This window comes from Chiloscyllium punctatum, chromosome 33 (assembly GCF_047496795.1).
Source record: "Chiloscyllium punctatum isolate Juve2018m chromosome 33, sChiPun1.3, whole genome shotgun sequence".
NCBI lineage: Eukaryota > Metazoa > Chordata > Chondrichthyes > Orectolobiformes > Hemiscylliidae > Chiloscyllium > Chiloscyllium punctatum.
In genome coordinates, this window is record NC_092771.1 from 10,518,849 (window position 1) to 10,541,144 (window position 22,296).

Genomic DNA, 22,296 nt, shown 5'->3' on the forward strand with positions numbered 1-22,296 from the left:
ACAGTTAAGAGTAGACTTGGCGGGGTGGGGGGGGGTATTATTGGCCAGGTTGGATTTGGCCTTTTTTTTGTGTGTGCATGACATAACTGAACAATTTTACACATTATTCAGTGTTTTCGCTGTATTGGGACAGCTTGGCTAGGGTGTAGCAAGTTCTGGCGCATATACCTTCAGTATTACTGACAAAATGTTGTCAGAGCCCATATACTTTTCAGTATCCAGTGCCTTCAGCCATTTCTTGATGTCACATGGAATGAATTGAATTGGCTTATGGTTGGTATTTGTGATATGGGGACCCTTGGTAAGAAACCAAAATTAATTATCCAGTCGAACCATCAGGCTGAAGATGTTGCAAATACTTCAGTCTCGTCTTTTACATTGATGTGCTTGGCCGCCCCATCATTGAGATGGGGATATTTGCGGGGAGCCGCCTTCTCCAGTCAGTTGTTTAGCTGTCCACTATGATTCATGACAGGATCTAGCATGACTGCAGAGCTTGGATCTGATCCATTGGTTGTGGAAGAAAGTGAGTACTGCAGATGCTGGAGGTCAGAGTTGAAAGTGTGGTGCTGGAAAAGCACGGCAGTTCAGGCAGCGTCCAAGGAGCAGGAGAGCCGATGTTTTGGGCTTAAGCCCTTCATCAGGAATTCCTGATGGAGGGCCCATGCTGGAAACTTCAACTCTCCTGCTCCTTGAATGCTGCCTGACCTACTGTGCTTTTCCAGCACCCTACACGCGACTCATTAGTTGTGTAATTGCTTAGCCCCATCTGTCACTCGTTGTTTATGCTATTCGATATGCAAATAGTCCTGTATTGTAGCTTCACCAAGTTGACTCTCATCTTTAGGCATTCCTGGTGAGGGACGGCTTGATTGAAGTGTACGAGATCATCAATAACCTTGACAAGATGGATGTGGAAAGTATATTTAGTCTTGTAGATCAGTCCAGAACTAGGGGACCACATATAAAAATGAGGGCTCTCCCTTTTAGCGCAGAGCTGAGAATTTTTTTCTCTTTGAGGATTGTTTGACTTTGGTACTCCACCTCAGAAGGTTGGGTTATTTTAATTTATGTATTCTCTCATGAGATGTGGATACTGCTAGCTAGTCAGAATTCGAATATTTTTAAGACAGAGCTAGTTGGCTTTCTTGTTAGGCAGGGGAATTAAAGGCTATTGATGGTAGATGGGAATATAGAATTTGAAATGCAAACAAACTAGCCATCATCTTCTTGAATGGAAAAGTAGACTTCTGGGGTTCCTATTTTGTATGTTCGCATGCAACTTGCATGCCCTCTTACATTCTTTGAGCCAGAGTTTCAACACTCTCTTGATGGTCTAAAGATGGAGTGGGGAATATGTCAGGCCATGTGTTTCAGTTTAATTCTACTGCGACTGATGGCCCACAATGCTTCATGGATGCCCAATCTTAAGTCGCCAGATTGGTTTGAGATCTATTCCACTTAGTGTGCCACACAGCATGATGGATATGAAAAATGGATTTCGTCTCTGCAAGGACTATGCAGTGGTTATTTCTGCCAATGCTGTCTTGTAACTGCAGCAAGCAGATTAATAAGGATGAGGTTGAGTCTTGTTCCCTCTTATTGGTTCTTTCTCTTCAACTTGACCAAGCATAGTCTAGCATCTGGGCAGTGGGAGAGTGGTAATAGGGTTAGGTACGTGGTAATCTGCAGGTAGTTACCTTGCCATGAGACTTCATGGGGCCCAGATTTAATGTTAATCATTTCCAGGGAACTCCTTCCCAACTGTGTACTACTGTTACACTACTCTGCTGGTTCTGTCCTGCCAGTAGGACAGGACATAGCCAGAGATGGAGACAGTTTTGTGTGGTACGTTGTTACGCTGATGGACTTATACCTTTGTACTCTATGAGACATCGCTTGCAATTTTAACCTTAGTCCTGTGATGTTGGTACGGTGAACTTTGCAAGATAGATATTGCTGAGTTTGACACTGTAGTCATTGAACCACTTCCCTGTGAAATGACATTTCTGGACAATTTTTGACACCTTTTTTTTCCATCACCCTAATCTTCCATTATGAGGTTCAATGTCAAATTCTGCTTTATAACACTCCTGCAGAATTCTTTAAATTATTTAGTTGAGATCAAGTTATATAAATAATTGTACATTCTGCACTTTGTGATGTTGATCAGTTTACAGTTGCTAAATAAGAATTCAAAGGCTTGGGTTAGAGTTATTGAAAGGAATGCTGCAATGTGCATTCTAGCTCTGTGTTGGTTTCAATAATAATCTGAGACTAATTCCCTTTTAGTATTCTATATAAAGCTATCCTAAGCTGTAGTACTAAACCATTGACTCATTGTCCCACACTTTTTTGTGCTGACCTAGTTAGGGGAGTAGTTCAGAGTGACCCATTTGCCTTCACATGGTCAACAACCAGCCACAGGTCCTGCTACTGATCCGTATCTGATGTTCGTGCATGGGAATTGTGAAAGGAGGATGAAGCTGGGCTATGGTGCTTCCTCCACCAGAATTCCCCGTGTTTTAGTTTATACACAGTAAAGCCGCTTAATGGGGTGATGTTGAGCTGCAGGTATTGTGGAAACATTCCAGCCCCATGATGCAAAACTGAATTTAGCAACTCATGATTAATCATTTTAAGTAACTTTACAGAAGCAAAGGGAAGAGAATTACAAAAAAATACAGTCCTGTAAAGTATAACCTTTTATGACTAGGTAGATTGGGGTGAATTAAATGCTTTTCCTTGTTTTTGAGTTGAATGTTGCAATTTGTCATGATAAGTTGCCAAATCCTTTTGTACCACGAGGCTGGAAGATTTCATATTTGTGTCTAGCAGGAAAAAGTGGCCCCTTGAATGTAAGGAAACCACAGGAATGACATTGTTATTGATTTATTGAGGCTATGAAATTACTTCATGCTCAATTATTAAACAGAGGAGGGAACAGAAATGTGATTATTCACTTGGAATGCACTCGGCAGCACTCCTCTCACTTGAAATTTGGAGTAATCTTTGTTGATTTCAGGAACATATAGGCTATTTTTCTGGTAGTTTTGTACATTTGTCACCCTTCTTCATAAGTTAAACACGCTCCACTTAATCCCCTCCATATTTATGTTGAAACCCATTTGTTCTTTCTACAATTATGTGCTGTATTATGCAACTCATGGACAGTTGGGCTATTTGAGTTTTAGAGGAATAAAACTCAGAATTACTTGTGCTTAGTGTGCACTATGCTTAATGTAGAATTAAATTTCTGCAGTGTAACTGGCTCATTATTTATTGGATTTAATTATTGAACAGACATTATACTTTTCATTTTTATTGTTATGCATAAATATTAACAGTAATCTATAAGTGCAAAAGAGTTGTGCTCAGAGCCAGCTTCTTCCATATATGTGTTGGTATTCTTGGATTTTTTTTTTGTCATCATTAACAAAACCCATATACATGTTTACTTTTCTTCCCTCTCAGCAATCTATGGCAGCAGTCCTTGCCAAAGGAGAGGAACTGGCAAACCGTCTGGAAAAGGAGAATGAAGAAGCGATTGCTAATGCTATAGCTGAGGAAGAACAATTAACAAGAGAAATACAGGCTGAGGAAAACAATGACATAAACATAGAGACTGACACTGAAAGCGAGCTCACAGTGAGTATGACCTACATCTATTTACAGTTTATATCAGTTTGTTCCAATTCTTTGACATTCAATATATAAATATAATTTGTAGTTTACTTTTTCTCTTCCTTGAAGGTGTTAATGTACATTTCCACCCATCTTGGTAACTCCAATCTGAGATGTACGTTCTTATTACCTTTAGACACTGGGTTTCTATGGGTTAAATGACTATGTCAGAGCACATTCAAGATCTGGCATCTACAGTTGGCATTTTTCCTTAGGCATTGCTGAATATTGATTGTGAACAAGGAAATTAGCAAAAATTAATTGTATTTTCCAATACAGTTGGACCTCTTGTTGGTACTGATTTCCTGCTTTTTAACTGTTTTTGAGAGTTCCATTGGATATAAGATATTTAAATATGAAATTGCCTTTTCTGTCTAAATTTTTGTTATTAAAAAAGCCTTGCATGGTGTATGTCCCATTGCATGGTCTGCCATGTCTATTTTTTTTTGTGGAACAACATTACATAACTTTTTAAAAAATTCTTCTGATTGCCATTCCCAAGTCTACCATATATACCATATGTGTAAAACTATATTTTGGGAGATGTTGGTTAACTAGCCAATTTCCATTATCCATCTTTGAGTTTCCTCTGTTCTGGCAGAAAATGGAGGTCTTAACCCAGTGTATTGAAAGGGGGTTACACTGCAGACTTTGTTAGTTTTACCAAGGGATTATCTGCTTCATGAATGCATTAATTTTGAATTTGAGCAGTGCACAGGGCCTTGAAGTATTTGCAAGTTAGTGTAGGAGGATAGAGATTAAAATAATATCCATGGAGAGCTTTCAAAGATTTGAAAAGTGATTTGAAAATGAGAGAGTGGAAAAAAAAATGTTGCAAACTAGCTTAAAAGATATTTGTTAAGTTGAAATGGATTTAGAATTGCTTTATTGGTAAAAGATAACATAAAAATGACACAATTAAAAGTAATTGTGATTGAAAGTTAATCCACTAGCACTAAAATGTTTTTTAAATAGATGAAGTAGAATCCAAATTAAAAACTTAAAAATTAACAGACAAAGCTTGCAAAAATCAATTGATATTTGTAGACTTGAGTGAACTGGAGGAAGCTATTTGGAGAACCACTGATTTCCAAACCCTGTTAGGGCATTCGGAGAATTTTGTTTACCCTCAACATTATTCTTCAGGTAAAATCATTGGCATAATCAATCCCATTGATAGCAGCAAGTCCAAATTCAGCACTTTTAATATCATTATAATTATAATTATTTATCTTAGATTTTTCCCACCTGTCATAGGTAATTTTGAGCTGCAGTAATGTGTTTTCTGTTGAGGTTACAGCTCTAATACGAATAGCCTTAGTCTCTGCAATGGAAACTTTGATATTTTAAAGGAAACAAAACAAGTCTACTTCAGAAATTCTGAGCAGAGTTGACAATATCAATATCGTAATGAGTTTTATTTTCACAAATCAAACAGCCATGCAACACAAAAAGATATAACTGCTTTCCACTTACTTTTGGTCAAAGAAGTTAAGTTTCAAAAAGCCTTGCTATCACTGATAGTGACTGAATAGGGAATTATTATAAAATATGTAGTCCACATGCAGCTTAAAAAGATTTGAAACAAATTTTCTGAAGAACAACCTGCTGTAGCTCAGTCTCTTTATTGTGATAGAACAGCTCGATCCTTCTCAACTGATCATTATTCTTAAGGAGGAAGATATTTTCTAGGTGTAAACTCTACCTGTTTTTGCAGATTGATGCTAATTTTGTAAAAAGCTGGTACACCTTCTGGTCTTTTATCAACACCTAACTGTTGAATTCGGTGTATCAAAGTGATGTTCTTTCTTTGTGTAGGCCAGCATGAACAGCGGCAGCTTGTCTCTCTATAGTGTTTCCTCACAGTCTCAAAATCTGGACTGGAATGATGTCCTTGCAGAATATGAAGGTATGTGCACTGTAGCTAATGTGTATTCCATTGGCATTTCAGTGGTTATTTTTTTTTTGCAAAATGGATCTTTTCCCATGCAAGATGGCCATAAATGAATGCCACGCGAGTGACTGTTAACTTTTATCTCTAACCTAAGACTTTAGTATAGAAAGGGCTTTAATTTGAAACTTGATCATCAATGCTTCATCTTTCTTCTTTAATTTGTTGTTTTTTGCATTGATTTGTATGATGGATGATGTTTTCACAATCTACTTTTTCAATCTACTTACTAAAGACCTGCCTGAAAAATGCTTACCAAGCCAATCCTATGTGAAAGTGAGCAGATTGTACCAATTGAAGATGTTTTGATATGCGTTGCGCATTTCTGCTGAAACCTGGCTTTTAAGAGTAAATGAGCAAAAAAAAGTTAGCGTTATTATGGCATTCATTTTATTTAAACTGTTTTTTTCCCCCTGGGCATAACTGGAGTTGACTACTGAATGCCAGTTACAAGCTTGGTGTAATTATACAAGTTATTTTTGAGAATTATACTTTTGGACTGACTGGATTTGGTTTGCGTCCAAAAGGTAGGAATCCTTAGTTTGTGACACCCGATTAATGCAAGGTTTTGAAGGTTTGTGGCTCAGGTTGAGGTTTAGGGTGTAGGTTTGCTCGCTGAACTGTGTTTGATATCCAGACGTTTCATTACCTGGCTAGGTAACATCATCAGTGGCGACCTCCAAGTGAAGCGAAGCGGTTGTCTCCTGCTTTCTATTTATACGTTGGTCCTGGATGGGGTTCCTGGGGTTTGTGGTGATGTCATTTCCTGTTTGTTTTCTGAGGGGTTGATAGATGGTATCTAGATCTACGTGTTTGTTTATGGCGTTGTGGTTGGAGTGCCAGGCCTGTCGGAATTCTCTGGCATGTCTTTGCTTAGCCTGTCCCAGGATAAAAAAAAAACACCATTTTGACTGGGACAACACATCTATCCTAGGGTGTAGGTTTGATATCCAGTCTGGATATCAAACCTACACCCTACACCTGATTAAAACTGCATCTTAGAGATGTGTACACTCTCAAGGCATGTTATCCATGGATATTTGGCTAAACAAACCAGGAGATTGTCCTTCTTTATTAAAGTGAATTTTTGATGAAATGTCCTGTAATTTATGATATTAGAAGAAAACAGAAATTACACAGCAGGACTGATCAGCATGCAGAAGGAAAGAGAAGATGGGTTAATATTTCAAGTGGCAACCTTCATCAGAAGTTCTCCAAAGGTAATATCTGTGTGTTAATTGTCCACGTTGCCATTTAATTTCTTCTTATTTTTCTATTTTATTCTTTATAGCACGTGAACCTTGGCGTCAGAGTACTTCATGGGGGGATATTGTGGAGGAGGAGCCAGCACGACCACCTGGACATGCCATCCAGATGCATGAAAAGCTTTCTTCACCATCGAGGAAAATGTGATTAAGATTATTATTTCAGTCTTTCGTTTTTTAAAATTTTTTAGTGCAGCATGTGATTCATGATAAGCTAACATTTTATATTACATGTTGCAATCTGCAGAGTACACTAATGTGCTGGATTTTATTTGTAAAAGCATTTGATCTCTCTGGTAATGGAATCTCTCTTTCAAATTTCCTGTTAACAGGACAATTGCAGAATCAAAAAAGAAACATGAGGAAAAGCAGCTGAAAGCCCAACAACTTCGTGAAAAACTACGAGAGGAACAGACGCTGAAATTGCAGAAGTTGTTGGAGCGAGTAAGACAGACAAAATCTGTTTATAACAGTGAGAGTTAAAAGTATAGAGGCAGAGGAATTAGATGGCATAGTGAATTACGCACCAATCTGTTGCCTGCATTGAATACAGGCCAGAACGTTTGCCTGTTTCCTGTATCTGCTGGTAGTAAGGCATTTAAATAATGTATTTGTCAATTTTGAAGGAAGTTCTCAGATGGTTGTAAAGTATGAAACAAAACTGCTGTTAATGAGCTTTGATTTGGTAGTTCCAACCAGAAAGGTCATATAAAAAGCCAAAATGACTAAGTGTCGTATTGGTGTGGTGTGGCAGTGACATTCTTGGATTGAGGCTGAGACATACTGTTTGAGTGCAGTGAAAAGAACTTTCTGCAGATGCTAGCACAAATGCTTGACCTAGACAACGCATAATGCTGGCAATAGGTGACATTTGGTTAGTGTTTACTAAGAGCACAATTGACTGATGTTCTAAAAACACTTTTTTGTTAGTGATATGTTTCCAGCAAGTTATATGTCACAGCAAGATGTCTTTTAATTTGCCAGTTAGTATAAGAAATAACATTTCCTAACTGAAAATGTAAATTCATCCTCGAAGAAGTACTCTCCTTCATTGTTGTTGTTGGAACTCATATTCTATAGCCAATCCACAGGTACTGTATGTTGACATTATTTGCATCGTAATTATGGTAGTTTAGTAAAGTTGAATTATACAGTATAGAAGAGGCCCTTCGAGTCTGGGTCACTTATTTACATTAGTCCCACTTTCCAGGATTTGTCCTATAGCCTTGAATGTTATGAAATTTCAAGTACTTATCCAAGTACTTTTTAAGTACCGTCCCAAACAGCGCATTCCAGATTCCCACCACCTTCTGAGTGAGAATAACTTTTCCACAAATCCTCTCTAAATCTCCTGCCTTTCATCTTCAAATTATGCCCTGTTGTTATTACCTTTTCAACGAAGGGGAACAGCTGCTTTCCACCCTGTCCATGTCCCTCATAATCTGACACACCTAAATCAGGTCTCCTTAGTTTTCCTTGCTCTAAAGAAAATAACCTGACCTTTTCCAGCCTCTCATCCTAGATAAAATGCTCCATCTCAGGCAACATCCTGGTGAATTTCATCTGTACTCTCTCTGGTGCAATTCTTCCTGTAGAGCACTGACCAGAACTGCATACAGTTCTTCAGCTGTTGCCGAACCATAGCTCCAACATAGCCTGTCTTATAGTGTATGCCACAGTTGATAAAGTCAAGTGTCCTGCATGCCTTTTTAACTATTCTATTAATCTGTTCTGCTGCCTTCAAGGATCTATCAACAAACACTCCAAGGACCCTTTGTTCCTCTGAGTTTCCTAGAGTCATGCCATTCATTGAATCCTCCTTTGTTTTCTTACTTCTTCCAAAGAACATCACCTCACACAGTAATTTTGTTTGTTACCAATGCTGAAGATGCAGCAAAAATAATGATTTACCTTTCTCCAGTGCCTTTCACAGCCATTGAACTTCTCAAAGCATAATTCAACCAATGAAATACTTTATGTAGTCATTGACGTAACATTGAAGACGTGTAGACTGAAAATTGGGGCATTGAATTTTCTGAGCTCAACAGGGAGAGCCTGTAGTTTGTATGTTGCTCGCTATTTAAGTAAGGAAAGTGCTGAAGTTGTAAAACTGTTCAATTTTATGCTGAATATCCTTAGGAGAAGGAAGTACGGAAGTGGAAGGAGGAGCTGCTGGAGCAGAGGAGGAAGATGATGGAGGAGAAGCTGCTTCATGCTGAGCTGAAACGGGAGCTTCAGCTGCAAGCAATAGTGAAGAAGGCACAGGAGGAAGAGGCTAAGGTCTGGAACCATTCTCAAGATACTAGCTGGATCATCTTGAGTGCCTGAACACTGATCACGTACCAAGTTGAGGGAAAAATGCTGAAGTTAAAGCTGTGACTGAGACACAATTTCAAAATATTAATGGTCTTCTGTCATTGAACCTAATTATCATGGTGAAATACCCACTGGGAACGATGAACAGTTGTGCAAAAAAAAACGTTGATTTTCCTGAGTTATTGACCATATACCTGTAGAGAATGGGTCATTGGATTGGACTGCTGATTTTTCTTTTTACTCCATTGCATATGAAACCAAAGTCATTTGAAACATAAATGTTGGTTTTGCTTTGATTTTTTTTAAGCTTGCTAGCAATGATAACGGTAGGAGGAATAATAAGAACACACATTTGTACAATACCTTTCAACTTAATAACTCATTCTAAGGTTCTTCTAAATTCTGCATGGACTGAGAGATCATAGATTTGCCAAAGTTAACTGACTGGGCAATTAAATTTCGAGCAAGGAAGTTGGAAGATAGCACTTCAAGCTTATTTATATTTTGGATAGTTTAGAGCCCAGAGTAGATAAGAAATTACAATGTGAGTTAGAGGTTTGTTAGATATTGATATAACTTGAGAGGAAAAGGAAAGATTATAACATTTTGAAATGTAATGCTATATATGAGCTTATCTTCTAAATATTTCCTGTTTTCTTCCCTCTTCTGAACGATCTAGTTATTTTTGGCATCTCGTTTGATAGACATTAACAGCCTTCTCCTATCTCATGAAACTAGGCCTTCTTAATGTTTAACCCTGATGACTATCTCAAGTTGAGCCCAATCATGCCCTCAACTCATGTACAGATTATCATTGGTCAGTGATGAAACCTGGGAGCATTCAGTTTTCTTTTCTCTCTTTGGCTTAAGGGTATCTGAGACACCGTCTCCAGGTTTCTGTCCATCTGAGGTCAGCTAACAACACAAGGAAGTGACCCTGGGGTACATTGCTATATACAAGTTTCATTTGTCCGGGACTTTTTGGAAACTAAATATATCAGCTGTATTTGAAGAATAAACTATGTAGATTTTAAATACAATCACATTCTAATGGATGTGGAAACCTGTCTTATCTTTTCTGTCCTTTCAGGTTAATGAAATTGCTTTCATCAACACATTGGAAGCTCAAAACAAGCGTCATGATGTTCTTGCAAAGCTGAAAGAGTACGAGCAGCGGCTGAATGAATTACAGGAAGAACGACATCGTCGGCAAGAGGAGAAGCAAGCACGGGATGAGGCTGTGCAGGTTAGAACCAAACAGAGAAAGAAAACTTGTATTGAGTCTGCCGAAGAACAGTGCGGCATTTTAAAGTCAAGACGATCCTTTGCCTTAGTGAAAAGAGTTATTCTTCTAGGAGTGGGTACATTCTGGAGATGAGTACCCTGTCCAGTGCCTTGCTAATGGATCTCTATACTGGATTAGTAGTGCTGGAAGAGCACAGCAGTTCAGGCAGCATCCAACGAGCAGCGAGCTGCTCGTTGGATGCTGCCTGAACTGCTGTGCTCTTCCAGCACTACTAATCCAGTATTTGATTTTCAGCATCTGCAGTCATTGTTTTTACCCTAATGGATCTCTATGCCTACTCTAAGTATGAATTGAAATAAGCATTGTTTACTGTACAAATATAATGCCTGTGAATTGCTTTTCCTTTGCACATATTCCAGAAAGACTCTTGCTCCAATTTGCTCTAGAATCTGGTCAGTTCCAGATTTCTGCCTTTTTTAAATACTAGCATTAAACAAAACCACCGAGTATGTTCCATAATTGCTTTATAAATGTGGCCTGAGCAACTTAATTTTAAAAAAGGAGTTGGATCTGCCATGGATTTAGGAAATTTATCAGGGTCCCAGCCTAAGGTTCCAGAAAGCATGCTGCCATCTTACTGCATTGGTGCAAAGCATTGGCTCGGACCACATTAATATGGCTTTGTATTCAGCATTAATAACTGAGTTCTGTCTCCTGTACATTTGCTGTGGTTTGCTTGCTGAGAGAATGTTTTATATGCACTTTATATAATGTGGACAAAAGGAAAACAGCTGTTGAAATTTGGAAAATAACAATCCAAAATAATTCTGTTTTGCAAAATATTTATGTTGGATGTTATCTCAAAACTTCATAGAACAATTGATGATGTAAATTTACGAATTACTTTTTGATCTAATAAAATTAAGTCACTTCTTTTACTGGGTAGAATAATTCTAGTAGTGCCCTTCTTCAGTCAAGATTGAAGAATTCCTTTGTTTGAGATGCTGACTACTGAATGAGAACTTAAAGCATCCCTGCTTTACTGATATTTCAGTTTTATAAATGGGCAGGAGTGTTTGACAAATTTATTCAAGTTTTTTGAGGATATATTTAGTAGGATAGCTAAAGAGAGCCAGTAGATGTAATATGGATTTCCAAAAGGCATTCATTTAAAGTGCCACATAAAAGTTTAATAGACAAGTTAGAGTTCATGCAAATGGGGTTAAGATTTTAGCTTCAATGAGACATTCTCATGTTAGCAGGCTATAACTAGCGGAGTACAGCATGGATCAGTGCTGGGAACTCAGCTATTTATAAAAATAATGTATCAAATTTTGCTTGTGGTACAAAACTAGGTGAAAATATAAGTTGCGAGAAGGACACGGGTTGCAAAAAGATACAGAAGGATTCCGAGATAGCAGCATGGAGATTAAGTATAATAAGAACATAAGAACCATGAGTAGGCAATTCACGCACCTTGAACATGCATTGCTATTTAATACAATCATTGGCTGATCTAATTTCAATCTCAACTCCACTTTCCTTCCCACTTTTCAGAACGCTTCAAACCAATACTAAATAAAAATCTGTCCATATCCTCCTTAGTCCATCAAGCCTGCAAAGATAATTGTGTTTCAGCAGTTGTTTAACAGAAGTAAATAATTTTCATTTGCAACAAGTGAAGCACCTTTAAATTCTTCCTCAAGGATGCGTCAAGGCATTATGCAAGTGTAAGTGGTCCTTACTTTTCAATCTCACCAGGTTAGCATCAGCTATCATGTACCATAGATCTCTGTATATTTTCAATTCAATAAACAGAAATCTTGTTCTGTATGTGAAGTTGTAAAACTGTTTACGATGTATTGTACTAGAAACTGGAAAAGATGCAACACTTGAAGTACTCCTGAACAAAACATTTAAATTGAAACATCAGAGTGAGATTACACCTCCTAGAGATCTCCTTATGATAGTTCAATTAGTTTATTCTATGAATTACTGAACCAAGGGTCAAATGTAATGTCTGCTCCATGTTGAGTTGGCAGGTGGAACAGTGCTGAAGTTAATAACGTACTGGGTTACAGAACGCAAAATTAGCCACAGGTGCTGTATCTGCTCTTTATTAAATTACCATCTGGAAAAGCTTGAGTATGCACAGGGCTGAGCGAGACTGTGGTTGAATGGATGGTCTCTTGGGTCATATACAAATTATATATATTTTATTCTCTTTACCAGAGGGTAGCTGACATTGTGTACCTCGGTTAGAAGTCTATGAGAAAACAATGGAAATTTAGCGAAGTGTTGGATTATTTTTCATCATTCTTGAACTATAGCAAAGTGTCTTGTTTTAAAATGATTTGATTGAATGCAGGAACGCAAGAGAGCACTGGAGGCAGAGCGTCAGGCCCGTGTGGAAGAACTAATGTTGAAGAGGAGAGAACAGGAGGCACGGATTGAGCAACAGCGACAAGAAAAAGAGAAAGCAAGGGAAGATGCAGCACGTGAAAGAGCCAGGTTTGTGGCCTATGTTAAACAATTTTCTGTGCACCCCTCAAGAGCCAATTGTTATAATATCAAGATGTATTGACCACAAAGCTGCAGCTTAATTGATCTCATCATAGCTCATTTGTTCTGCCAGAACGTTACTGTAAACCTTGACCAGAGGGAGAAAACATTGCTTATGTTTCCTGGTTTTGATTGCTATTCAATATAACTTTTGAATTGTAGGGAAGGTTGGGGTTAGGTATGATGCTATCTTAGAAGTATCCAAAACTTATTTGTGATATGTCAAATCCTGCGTGTGGAATCCTGATTATGTTAAAAGGACAGAAATATATTTCAGGATGTATACCTTCTCACCTTATTTTCCTGGCTCCTTCCATGGTAGGAATCGGAAAATATCAAGAATCACTGCAGATCGTCAGTCTGTCACTACTTTTTTCTGTGTTCCTTTGGCAGGGAACGAGAGGAGAGGCTGGCTGCGCTGTGTGCAGCTCAACAAGAAGCTATGGAAGAACTACAAAAGAAAATACAACTGAAGGTATTATATAATATTGCCATTTTTGCTGATCCTCTCAAATACACGTCAAAATGTTTGTATATGTTGCAGTTCTTAAGATGAGTCTGCAAAGGCCAACAGTTAAAAAGGACTCTGCTAGGTTAGGGGCCTTTCAGTGGCAATTCTGAAATTAAGTCCAACTGAATATGTGTTACTTGGTATTGTGGTTCCATCTGATACAGAACCTATCCATTTTATATTTCAGTAGGAAGTATGTAATTTGGCACCTTTCCAAGACCTGCACTGGAGAGGACACTAATTTACTCTTCACTGAGGTTTAAGTGTCTGTAAGAGTATTGTTGGGTAAAAAGGATGAACCTTTCTTTCTGGGGAATGTAATAAGATTGTTCCTATAATGTGTTTTTCTTTGCTGTAATCAAGTTTTATGTTCTTTGTCAAAGAACTTGGCAGACTTTGGAGAATATGTTCAGTGACTGACTTCCACTATAAACAAAAAGAAATGTAAAACTTATGATCCATCAAGCCAGGTTTAACTTTTGTATCTGTTTTGTCCAGAATTATTTTCAAATGGGAACTTTGGAATTATTGAAGTGAATGTGTTGGTGTCCCATAGAGCAAGGATGCAGAGTAGTTGTATGGAAAAGTAAAATCTTGATTGATCTAGTGCTATATTTTCAGTTAATTAAGAAAGCAAGTAAAAGCTAAAATCTTTAGTGCAGTACATGAGCAACATTTTTTTAAAAGCAGAAGATTAAGGAAAAAAGCACAATGCAATGTGTTAGAAAAGTTATTCAATGTTCAGGGAGATATTCAATGTATTGCTGCAATGTTTTCACAGGCAAGTTGGGGCAAAGTTGTGTAGAAATCAGGATAACTGGACAGTGAGATAGTATAGCACCAGTCCAGCAATTGAGATTTATAGGCGAGAGTAAAACTGATGTCACACTTAAATGAGGAGCATAGCAATGATAGCGGCACACTGGTAGCATGGGGAAGAATTGTTTAAGGGAGTATGGGGATTATGTCAGTTTGAGAACAGAGACAATCACTGCTCAAGTCTGCTTCACCATTTCATAAACTAGCTGATCTTCAGCTTCAACTTCAACTTCACTCTCTTGCCCTGTTACCCATGTGCCTTTATTCCCTTGGTGTCTATCAGTTTCAACCTTGAATGTACCAATGACTGTGTGCACCTGTAGCCTTCTGGCTAGAAAATTTCAAGTATTCATGATTGAGAGAAGTGTCTTCTTAAGTTAGATATAAGTGGCTGACCTTTTATCCTAACGGTGAACCTCATGGTTTTACATTCACAATCTGGGGAAACAGCCTTTTAACTTATACCTTAATGAACCTTCTTTGAATTTTTTACATTTCAGCATGATTGCTATGTGTTCTTCTAAATTCCAGAGAATTTAATTCCAGCTATTCTACTCGCTCTTTCCTCATAGCACAATCCTTACATTCCAACAATCACAGTAGTGAATCTTTGTTGCATCCCTGCTGTGACAAGTAAATCCTTCCTTGTTTTATGAGACCAAAGCTGGTCACAGTATTTCGGATGTCTGCCTGGACAGTGGGAGCAGACCCTCATGAGTTTGGTAATGCAGAGGCAGAAAGTGGAGAGAAAGGTAATAATAAAGAAATTACAGAGGGGCAATAAGTTCTCGCCACATAATGAGATCATTTGATCTATAGGATCTGCTGTGCCATTCAATGAGATCATGGCTGATTTCATAATCTTCAGCTCCACTTTACTGCCTTTTCTCTATAGCTCTTGATTCCCTCACTGGTTGAAAATCTGTCTATCTCAGCCTTGAATATATTTAATAACCCCAGATTTGACATATTTCTGTGTTAAAGTATTCCGCAGCTTCACCATCCTCTGGAGAAAGTTTTCCTCCTCGTCTCAGTCTTAAATGGACAATCCCTTACTCTAAGCTTCTGCCCTTTAGTCCTGTACTACTACAACACTCAGCTGGTATCCTATTACATATCTTTGTGTGTGATACCTTATCGAATACCTTTTGGAAATCCAGATATATTACAGCTACTTTCCCTTTTACCTATCCTGCTTGGTTCCTCCTCAAGAAATTCTCACGGATTTGTCAAACATAATGTTCCCTTCTTGAAGCCTTGTTGACTCTGTTTGATTATATTGTGCACTTCCAAATGCTCTTTTATTGCATCCTTTACAGTGGATTCTAATATTTTCTGAATGATAGCTGTGTTAGGATAGCTGAATTGTAATTACTTGTTTTATTATTTTCAGCCCTTTTGAATGATGACAAAGGGCACAGGTTGTTATTTCATTTTCCATTGTAGATTTAACCAGGAGAAGAGCATTAGTTGCTACAATTGTTCTGCATATGTTTTGTTTTCATGCAGCATGACGAGAGCAGTCGGAGGCATATGGAGCAGATCGAACAACGAAAAGAAAAAGCAGCTGAGCTTAGCAGTGGGAGACATGCTAACACTGACTATGCACCCAAACTTACTCCATATGAACGAAAAAAACATTGCTCCTTGTGCAACGTGTTGGTAGGTTCTGCTGTTTGTGTTTCTACTTTCAAAGATCTGGCTGAGAACTAGTGTAAATATTGTATTGCTTGACTAGAAGGCACAAGTCGAAGAAACTGATCCTATAGAAAACAAGGAACATTTTTAAGGGATTTGGCAAAGTTGATCCAAAGAAAAATGCCACAAATTATAAAGTTATCAAAGAGAAGGGAAAAGTTGGGTGGAATTATAAGGGAATAATATTTTGGAATTATGTACCTAGAGAGTATTTTGAAAAGAACAATATTAATATGCCTGAGTGTCTCTGGCAGGAGAGGATTGGGATGTAGTGTGAATGCAGATGGCTCGTGGATTGATCGGTAACAAAAGTAACAAGGTTGTTGGATCAAAGGATTTAATTTGGCTTCTAGAATTTCCAATAAGTTTCTCCACGCTATGCACAATAAGAGTATTTTATCTTGATTGATGTAAAAATATAACATTGTAAAATATAATTGGTTAGTGTGCAGTTCTATGCTGATTGTCCTTGTGCAGATCCTACCAGTATTAACTAATATTGGAAGCTTAGAGAATTCACTGAGCTTGAATTGTTGTCACTTTCTGTTCCAAAGATCACCTCTGAGGTCTATCTCTTCAGCCACATAAAAGGGAGAAAACATCAGCAAGCTGTGCGGGAGAATAGCAGCATTCAAGGACGGGAACTGTCAGATGAAGAAGTGGTAAGTTTCACGAAAATGTAATTTGATAAAATAGGTGTTACTTCTAAAAATGGTGCTTACTTCATTTCTAAGCTACAGAACCTTCTAACTTGACTTCTGCCTAATGTACCCTTTTTAATATCTTGTACTCTGAGATTTGGCGCACAGACCACTTTAACTTGTCAATTAATATTTAAAATAATTTTTCGGTATTTATTGTAGTCAATTATGAGAATGTTTCTGATTAGGATTGTTGTATATTTTTTATTATTCTGTCATTTCTTTGTTATGAATCCCCAGAATAATGAACCATTCGTGCTGAGTGCATGATTGTCATTTGCTTCCAGTTTCTATTACTATCACCCAGCGGGAAGCAGATGACAGTTTCTCCAAGGGTGACTTTGTTCCCACTCCTACCTCAGCTATATTTCCTGACACTTCTAAGGGCTCCATTCCATTTTCCCAGTTTGTCCATTGCATTTGTTATAATGATGCTAACTTCTCAATGGCTGTTTAGGTACGTCTTCTTTCCTACTCAATCAAGACTCAAACTACTTTCAATCTAGTCTACTATATTCACTGCTCACAGTGCTCTGAATTGGGAAATGCATTTGCAGGTTGCCTGCTTTGTACAAGATCGCCCCTCAATTTGTAAGCATGACTCCAAATTGATAGTTATTTTTCCATTTTGTCATGGCTCAAAATGGTATAGCATGCTGCAGATCAAGCTCCGATTTTCCTTTATCACTAGAAAGTTAAAGGTTCTATCAAAATACACCAAATTTCCAAATTTATCTCCTCTTTTAGCTCCTCTTTTAGATAGGCTAATAGAAAACACAGACCAGGTTTCTGTACTTAACGAGAATTACTGTTTATTAAACTAACTAGTTTCAAGCTATAGATAAGCAGCTATGAACTGTCAACATAAAACTTTACTAGTTAAAACTCTATTACCCGTATAAAATTCCTCCTGCACACAGACAAACATAGAAAGCACTGGTGTTATGAGTGGAGGGAAAAACTGGGAAGGCATTTCAATTGTGTTCAATGATCCTTTCTGCATACCAGGATTTGCTCAACTTCAATCTCACTTCAGGTACTTTCACTCCCTTGCAGGAGGCACAGAGCAACTGGTTTACAAATGATAAAATCTTTGACTTATTGGTTTAAAGCAACAACTTGCAGGAATGATGATGGAAAATAAACTGGCTTTCTTCAGGCTTTGGGTAATTTTCAATGCAGAGGGAAATACCACTTTTCGGAGGTCCAAAAGCATCTAGCCATATTGTTCATACTCAAGCTATTTGGCCAACTGGAAGCCAATCATGTAGTTGTTGGTGGGCAGAAGGCTTTTGTCATCAATAACTGGTCGTCACTCCACAAACCAATCAGTTACTTGTTTCTGGTCTAATTTCACTTCGTACAGACCACCTGTTGTCAGCCTGTCTGCAGTAACATTCCCCCTCTTTTTGATTGAGCAGCAATATAAACAACACTTGGCTTTTCAAACAGTTGTTTTCCCAGTACTGTCTACATCAAAAATACTGAAAATAAAATGTTTTAGTTTTTACAATTTTAGCACATCACCTTGCTTTCATACTGCAGTGGTCCAGTGAAGCACAACACATGCTGGAGGAACGTCAACACTCTATAGCCTCTGGTCCCAACATTGAGTTCAACAGCTTCACATGTGAATTCTGTACCCATTTAGTGAATTTTGGATGTATATTTACTTGCTGAGCTCGAATGACATCATCAACCCAAGGAAACCTAAACACATAAATAGGAAGTGGGCCATACCACCAGTTTTTCATCTGGAGGCTCACTGGTAATGTTACCTCGTATGGTGACGAAACATCTGAAAATGAATCTTCCAGCTCAGCAAGCAAACCTACATCCTGAGCTACAAATCTTCTCAAAATTCACTAATAAGCAATTATAATTAGAGTGTATTTTACTGTCTGTCAGTAAGTCAATTGTAAACAATTAAAAATGACTTATTTTTTAAAAAAAACCTTGGAGCTATTTGTTATTATATTGAGGTACAATGGTCAGCTTCTTAACCATTTCTTTAAAAATTCAAAAGCTTGTAAAATGTAGTAAAATGTAAAATTAAAGAACCTCTTATTAGTGTCTTTGCTCCAACAAGAGGTTCTTTAATTTTAAGAGCCTCATCAAAGACCATTAAAGTGGGTGAAAATAGCTGAAACTTGAATCATAAATAATTTGATCTGGGAGCATGCTTTTTTGGGTTGTACCAACTTAGAATGAATCGATAAATGTGGCACTTGAAAAGCGTGGCATAACGTAGAACGATAATGTTGAACTATTCCAAAACTTTGTGGAATCTTGAAATGCGCGGGATATCATTTCTACTTCAATTTTACAGTACTTCTTACTGATTTGACTGATTTTAAGTGCATTGTGCTGAAAAAAGCAATACATTCAATCAGAGATCTCTCCTTTATAGGCACACTTATTTATTATACATCAGTGTGGTAAAATACCTCAGCACCAGGCTAAACTCGTTTTAATTATTTCTGTTCACACTCAGTGGCATTTATGATTATAAGTTTGTGCAGTGACCTTCAATAAACATATTAAACCTAAACTTAAACTTAAGTTGTCATATTGTGAAACAGCCCTAGGCTGCGTAAGCTGATAATGGTCAAAATAATTGCGCAAATGTATTCAAAGTTCAACCCTTCAAAGTATTTTAAGGATGCTTTATACAGTGCTACAAAAAAGAATAATTGACTTTTGTGGATTCTCTCACACCACTTAAATATCTCATGATTGCATTTCAGAAAATGTAGCACGGCATCAGTATTAATGTAACACCTGAGAGGGTGATGCAAGCTATTTAAGAAAATACCTACTTCAAACTGGTAAAATGTTTTCCATTTAGTATGAAATTTGTTACAAATAGCTAATTTTTCCTCCATTTGACTGTAACAGACTAAAATATGATTGTGTTTTTACATTCACCTAGTTTCAGTGTTCCAAGTTCTGTGTCACGAACAAAAGGAAGCGGTATATTGAATAATTTTTACTGTCTCTTCTCTTCCCTGACCCCCGCCCCATCTAAAGCAGGAGTTGTTGAGTTTAATGTTTTTTCTTGTTTTTTCTTTAAAAGTTGGATGGCAATGTGTTTCCCTACATCTTGTTTGGGAAGTCCAATTAAAAATGACCCACAGCAATTTTTTTAGGGTTAAAATAAAGTAGGGTTTAATAAAGCTTTCAAAGCTTCGGGAGAATGGTCTGCGATGCACATTTACCCGCAAATGTATTTAAGAAAGAAAGAAAGAATGAAATGGGGAAGGAAAGGAGAGAAATTATAATTTATTTTAAAATAAAAATATCAGAATTAGTTGATTATGAGTTTGCAAATCTGTAATGTCGTTGCCCAGTTGAGGTTCTTGCAGTTCACTGTGTACGACAGCCTCTTTCAGAGGAACCTGGGACATTGTCGAATTGCTGATGAAGGTGCTATGATTGTAACCTTAGAGGTTGGTACATTTTGCAATCAAAACAGTAGTTAAATTTCAGAGATCCGGCATCTTTTAGAAATCAAAAGATATGTGTTTAGCTGAGTCTGGAGCTACTTACCCTTTTGGTATTACAAGCAGACCAATGAATGTGTCAAAACTGTACAGTTGAATGTGATTCAAACAATCCAGTAGTTGATTGACAAGGGTTTCCAGGTGGGGAGACAACGTCTGTGATGTGGTTTTGATGTTCCTTTATCAGAAACCATTGTATTTTGTGGAGTTAACTGTGGAATAATTTGCATTAGGTCAATTGATAAGGGATTCAGTGGTGTCCTTAGTTCAAAACTGGCTGTGGTAGACATTTGGTCTGCTAGTCCTTTGAGTTAAGTTGACTGAAATATTCGTACAATACACGCAGTGCCGCATTCCAGCAAGATGGTAGAAGCATTTGTCCTTTGGTTACTTATGGAAAGTCAGAACCTGGCAGAAATTTTGATCAACTGACATCATGTGATCAATGGCATCCATGTTGTCAGTCTAGCAAAGTGTCCATTTTTAAGAAACTAATTTAGAGAGTGTAGTTTTAAGCAATACAAATCAGAATCTCTCTCTTCATACCCAGTAGGCATTACAAATATCATTAAATATGCGCCACTTTCTTCAAAGGGACTAATTCCACTCATTAGATTAGAAACTCAAATGCTTCAGTTGTTAAATGCTGAGCCCACTGTGGAACTGAATCATCCTGGCTAGGCGAATGACATTAAGTGCCCCTTGAGCCCTTTCTACCACTCAGCTGGATTGTGACTGATTATACGCCTTGACCTCCATCTACCTGACTTGATTCCATTATGTGTAATACCCTTACCTTGTAAGGATGATGGGCAATTACTTGTATAGAGCCGAGCTGACTGAAACAAAGATATGGGGCAAGCAACAAATGAATGCTAGGAGACCAAAAATATTTCACAGAGACAGCTAATGAATTTAGTAGGGTGTTGGTTTGTTTATTGACATGTGCAATGTTAAATAACCTGAGTCAAGGTGACGATAGAAACATTTTAATTGTCATCAGAACTTTGAGTGAGAGGAAGAAAGATTTAGGCAGGGCTTCTGTTGTCTTGGAACCTAAGGGGAAAATGTTTGTCTGCCAACATGTGTGAACTCATATGTGTGTGGATGTGTGCATTTTAGATGAGGACAGAATTTAGCTCATCTGTGAAATCATCATTCCGACAAGAGCTCTGCACTGAAATTCGGGTTGATTGAATACTCTGTTAGGTGCAGAAAGACAACCGATGCTGGTGAAACCAGCCTAGCTGAAAGGTTGCTCATCTGAGGAGAGGAAAGCAGAAAAGAAATAAAAATCTGCAAGAAAGTCAGACAGTGGTGAATGGAAATTGGGGGCATTTAATTATTTCTGATCTTCATTTATAAAAAGTTAACACTAACAGATAAGTCAACTTCTTAATGCACCTATATATCTATGTCTGAATTTAAAAAAACTGTCCTAATTAAATTAATGTCCATTTTTTACTTTCCTGGTTTATAACTTATAATTGATTGGACAATTTAGATTAAATAAAATGAATTATATCCAATGTTATGCTGCTCATATGTGTGTATATATAAAAGTATATATAATACCACACATGAATCATGAAAGAGATGTATATTCATTTGCCACTTAACAGTAACTGCAAAAGTTAATCATTGCCTGAAGTGCTTTGAGGTGTGTCATGATAAGGTATGATATGAATCCAAGATTTTAAAAATTTATTCATCATTACAGAATATAATTTTTAACTCCTCATAAACTAACCTGTCTATATAATTAAAATTGCTAAATAAGGAATTTTAATGGTTTTTTTTAAAATGTGAATTATTATATATCATGTAACATTGGATTGGTTATGATAGAATCGCAGAATTTTTATGATTTAGAAAGAAGACATTTGGCCCATCGTGTCTGCACCAAGTCTTGTCTCCCACTCTTGCTTCTTTTACTAATTGCTTTAAATATTTGCTCTCATTTTCAATGCTTTCGAGAGTCGGAACAGTTTCTCCCTACCTATTCTATCCAGACTGCTGATTGCTTTTAATACACTATCA

General features: G+C 37.4%; 1 protein-coding gene across 4 annotated transcripts in view; it reads left to right on the plus strand.

Moving 5' to 3' along the window:
- The window catches only part of scaper (S-phase cyclin A-associated protein in the ER), a 321,703-nt gene that overhangs the window by 89,064 nt on the left and 210,343 nt on the right, over window positions 1–22,296 (plus strand). For all 4 annotated transcript variants that reach the window (XM_072552951.1, XM_072552952.1, XM_072552954.1 and 1 more), the window contains 10 exons: window positions 3,475–3,648; window positions 5,503–5,593; window positions 6,927–7,044; window positions 7,233–7,344; window positions 9,040–9,180; window positions 10,307–10,462; window positions 12,831–12,973; window positions 13,418–13,499; window positions 15,864–16,016; window positions 16,607–16,714. In XM_072552951.1, coding sequence (XP_072409052.1) covers window positions 3,475–3,648; window positions 5,503–5,593; window positions 6,927–7,044; window positions 7,233–7,344; window positions 9,040–9,180; window positions 10,307–10,462; window positions 12,831–12,973; window positions 13,418–13,499; window positions 15,864–16,016; window positions 16,607–16,714 — 1,278 coding nt within the window. The remainder of the gene's footprint in view (window positions 1–3,474; window positions 3,649–5,502; window positions 5,594–6,926; window positions 7,045–7,232; window positions 7,345–9,039; window positions 9,181–10,306; window positions 10,463–12,830; window positions 12,974–13,417; window positions 13,500–15,863; window positions 16,017–16,606; window positions 16,715–22,296) is intronic.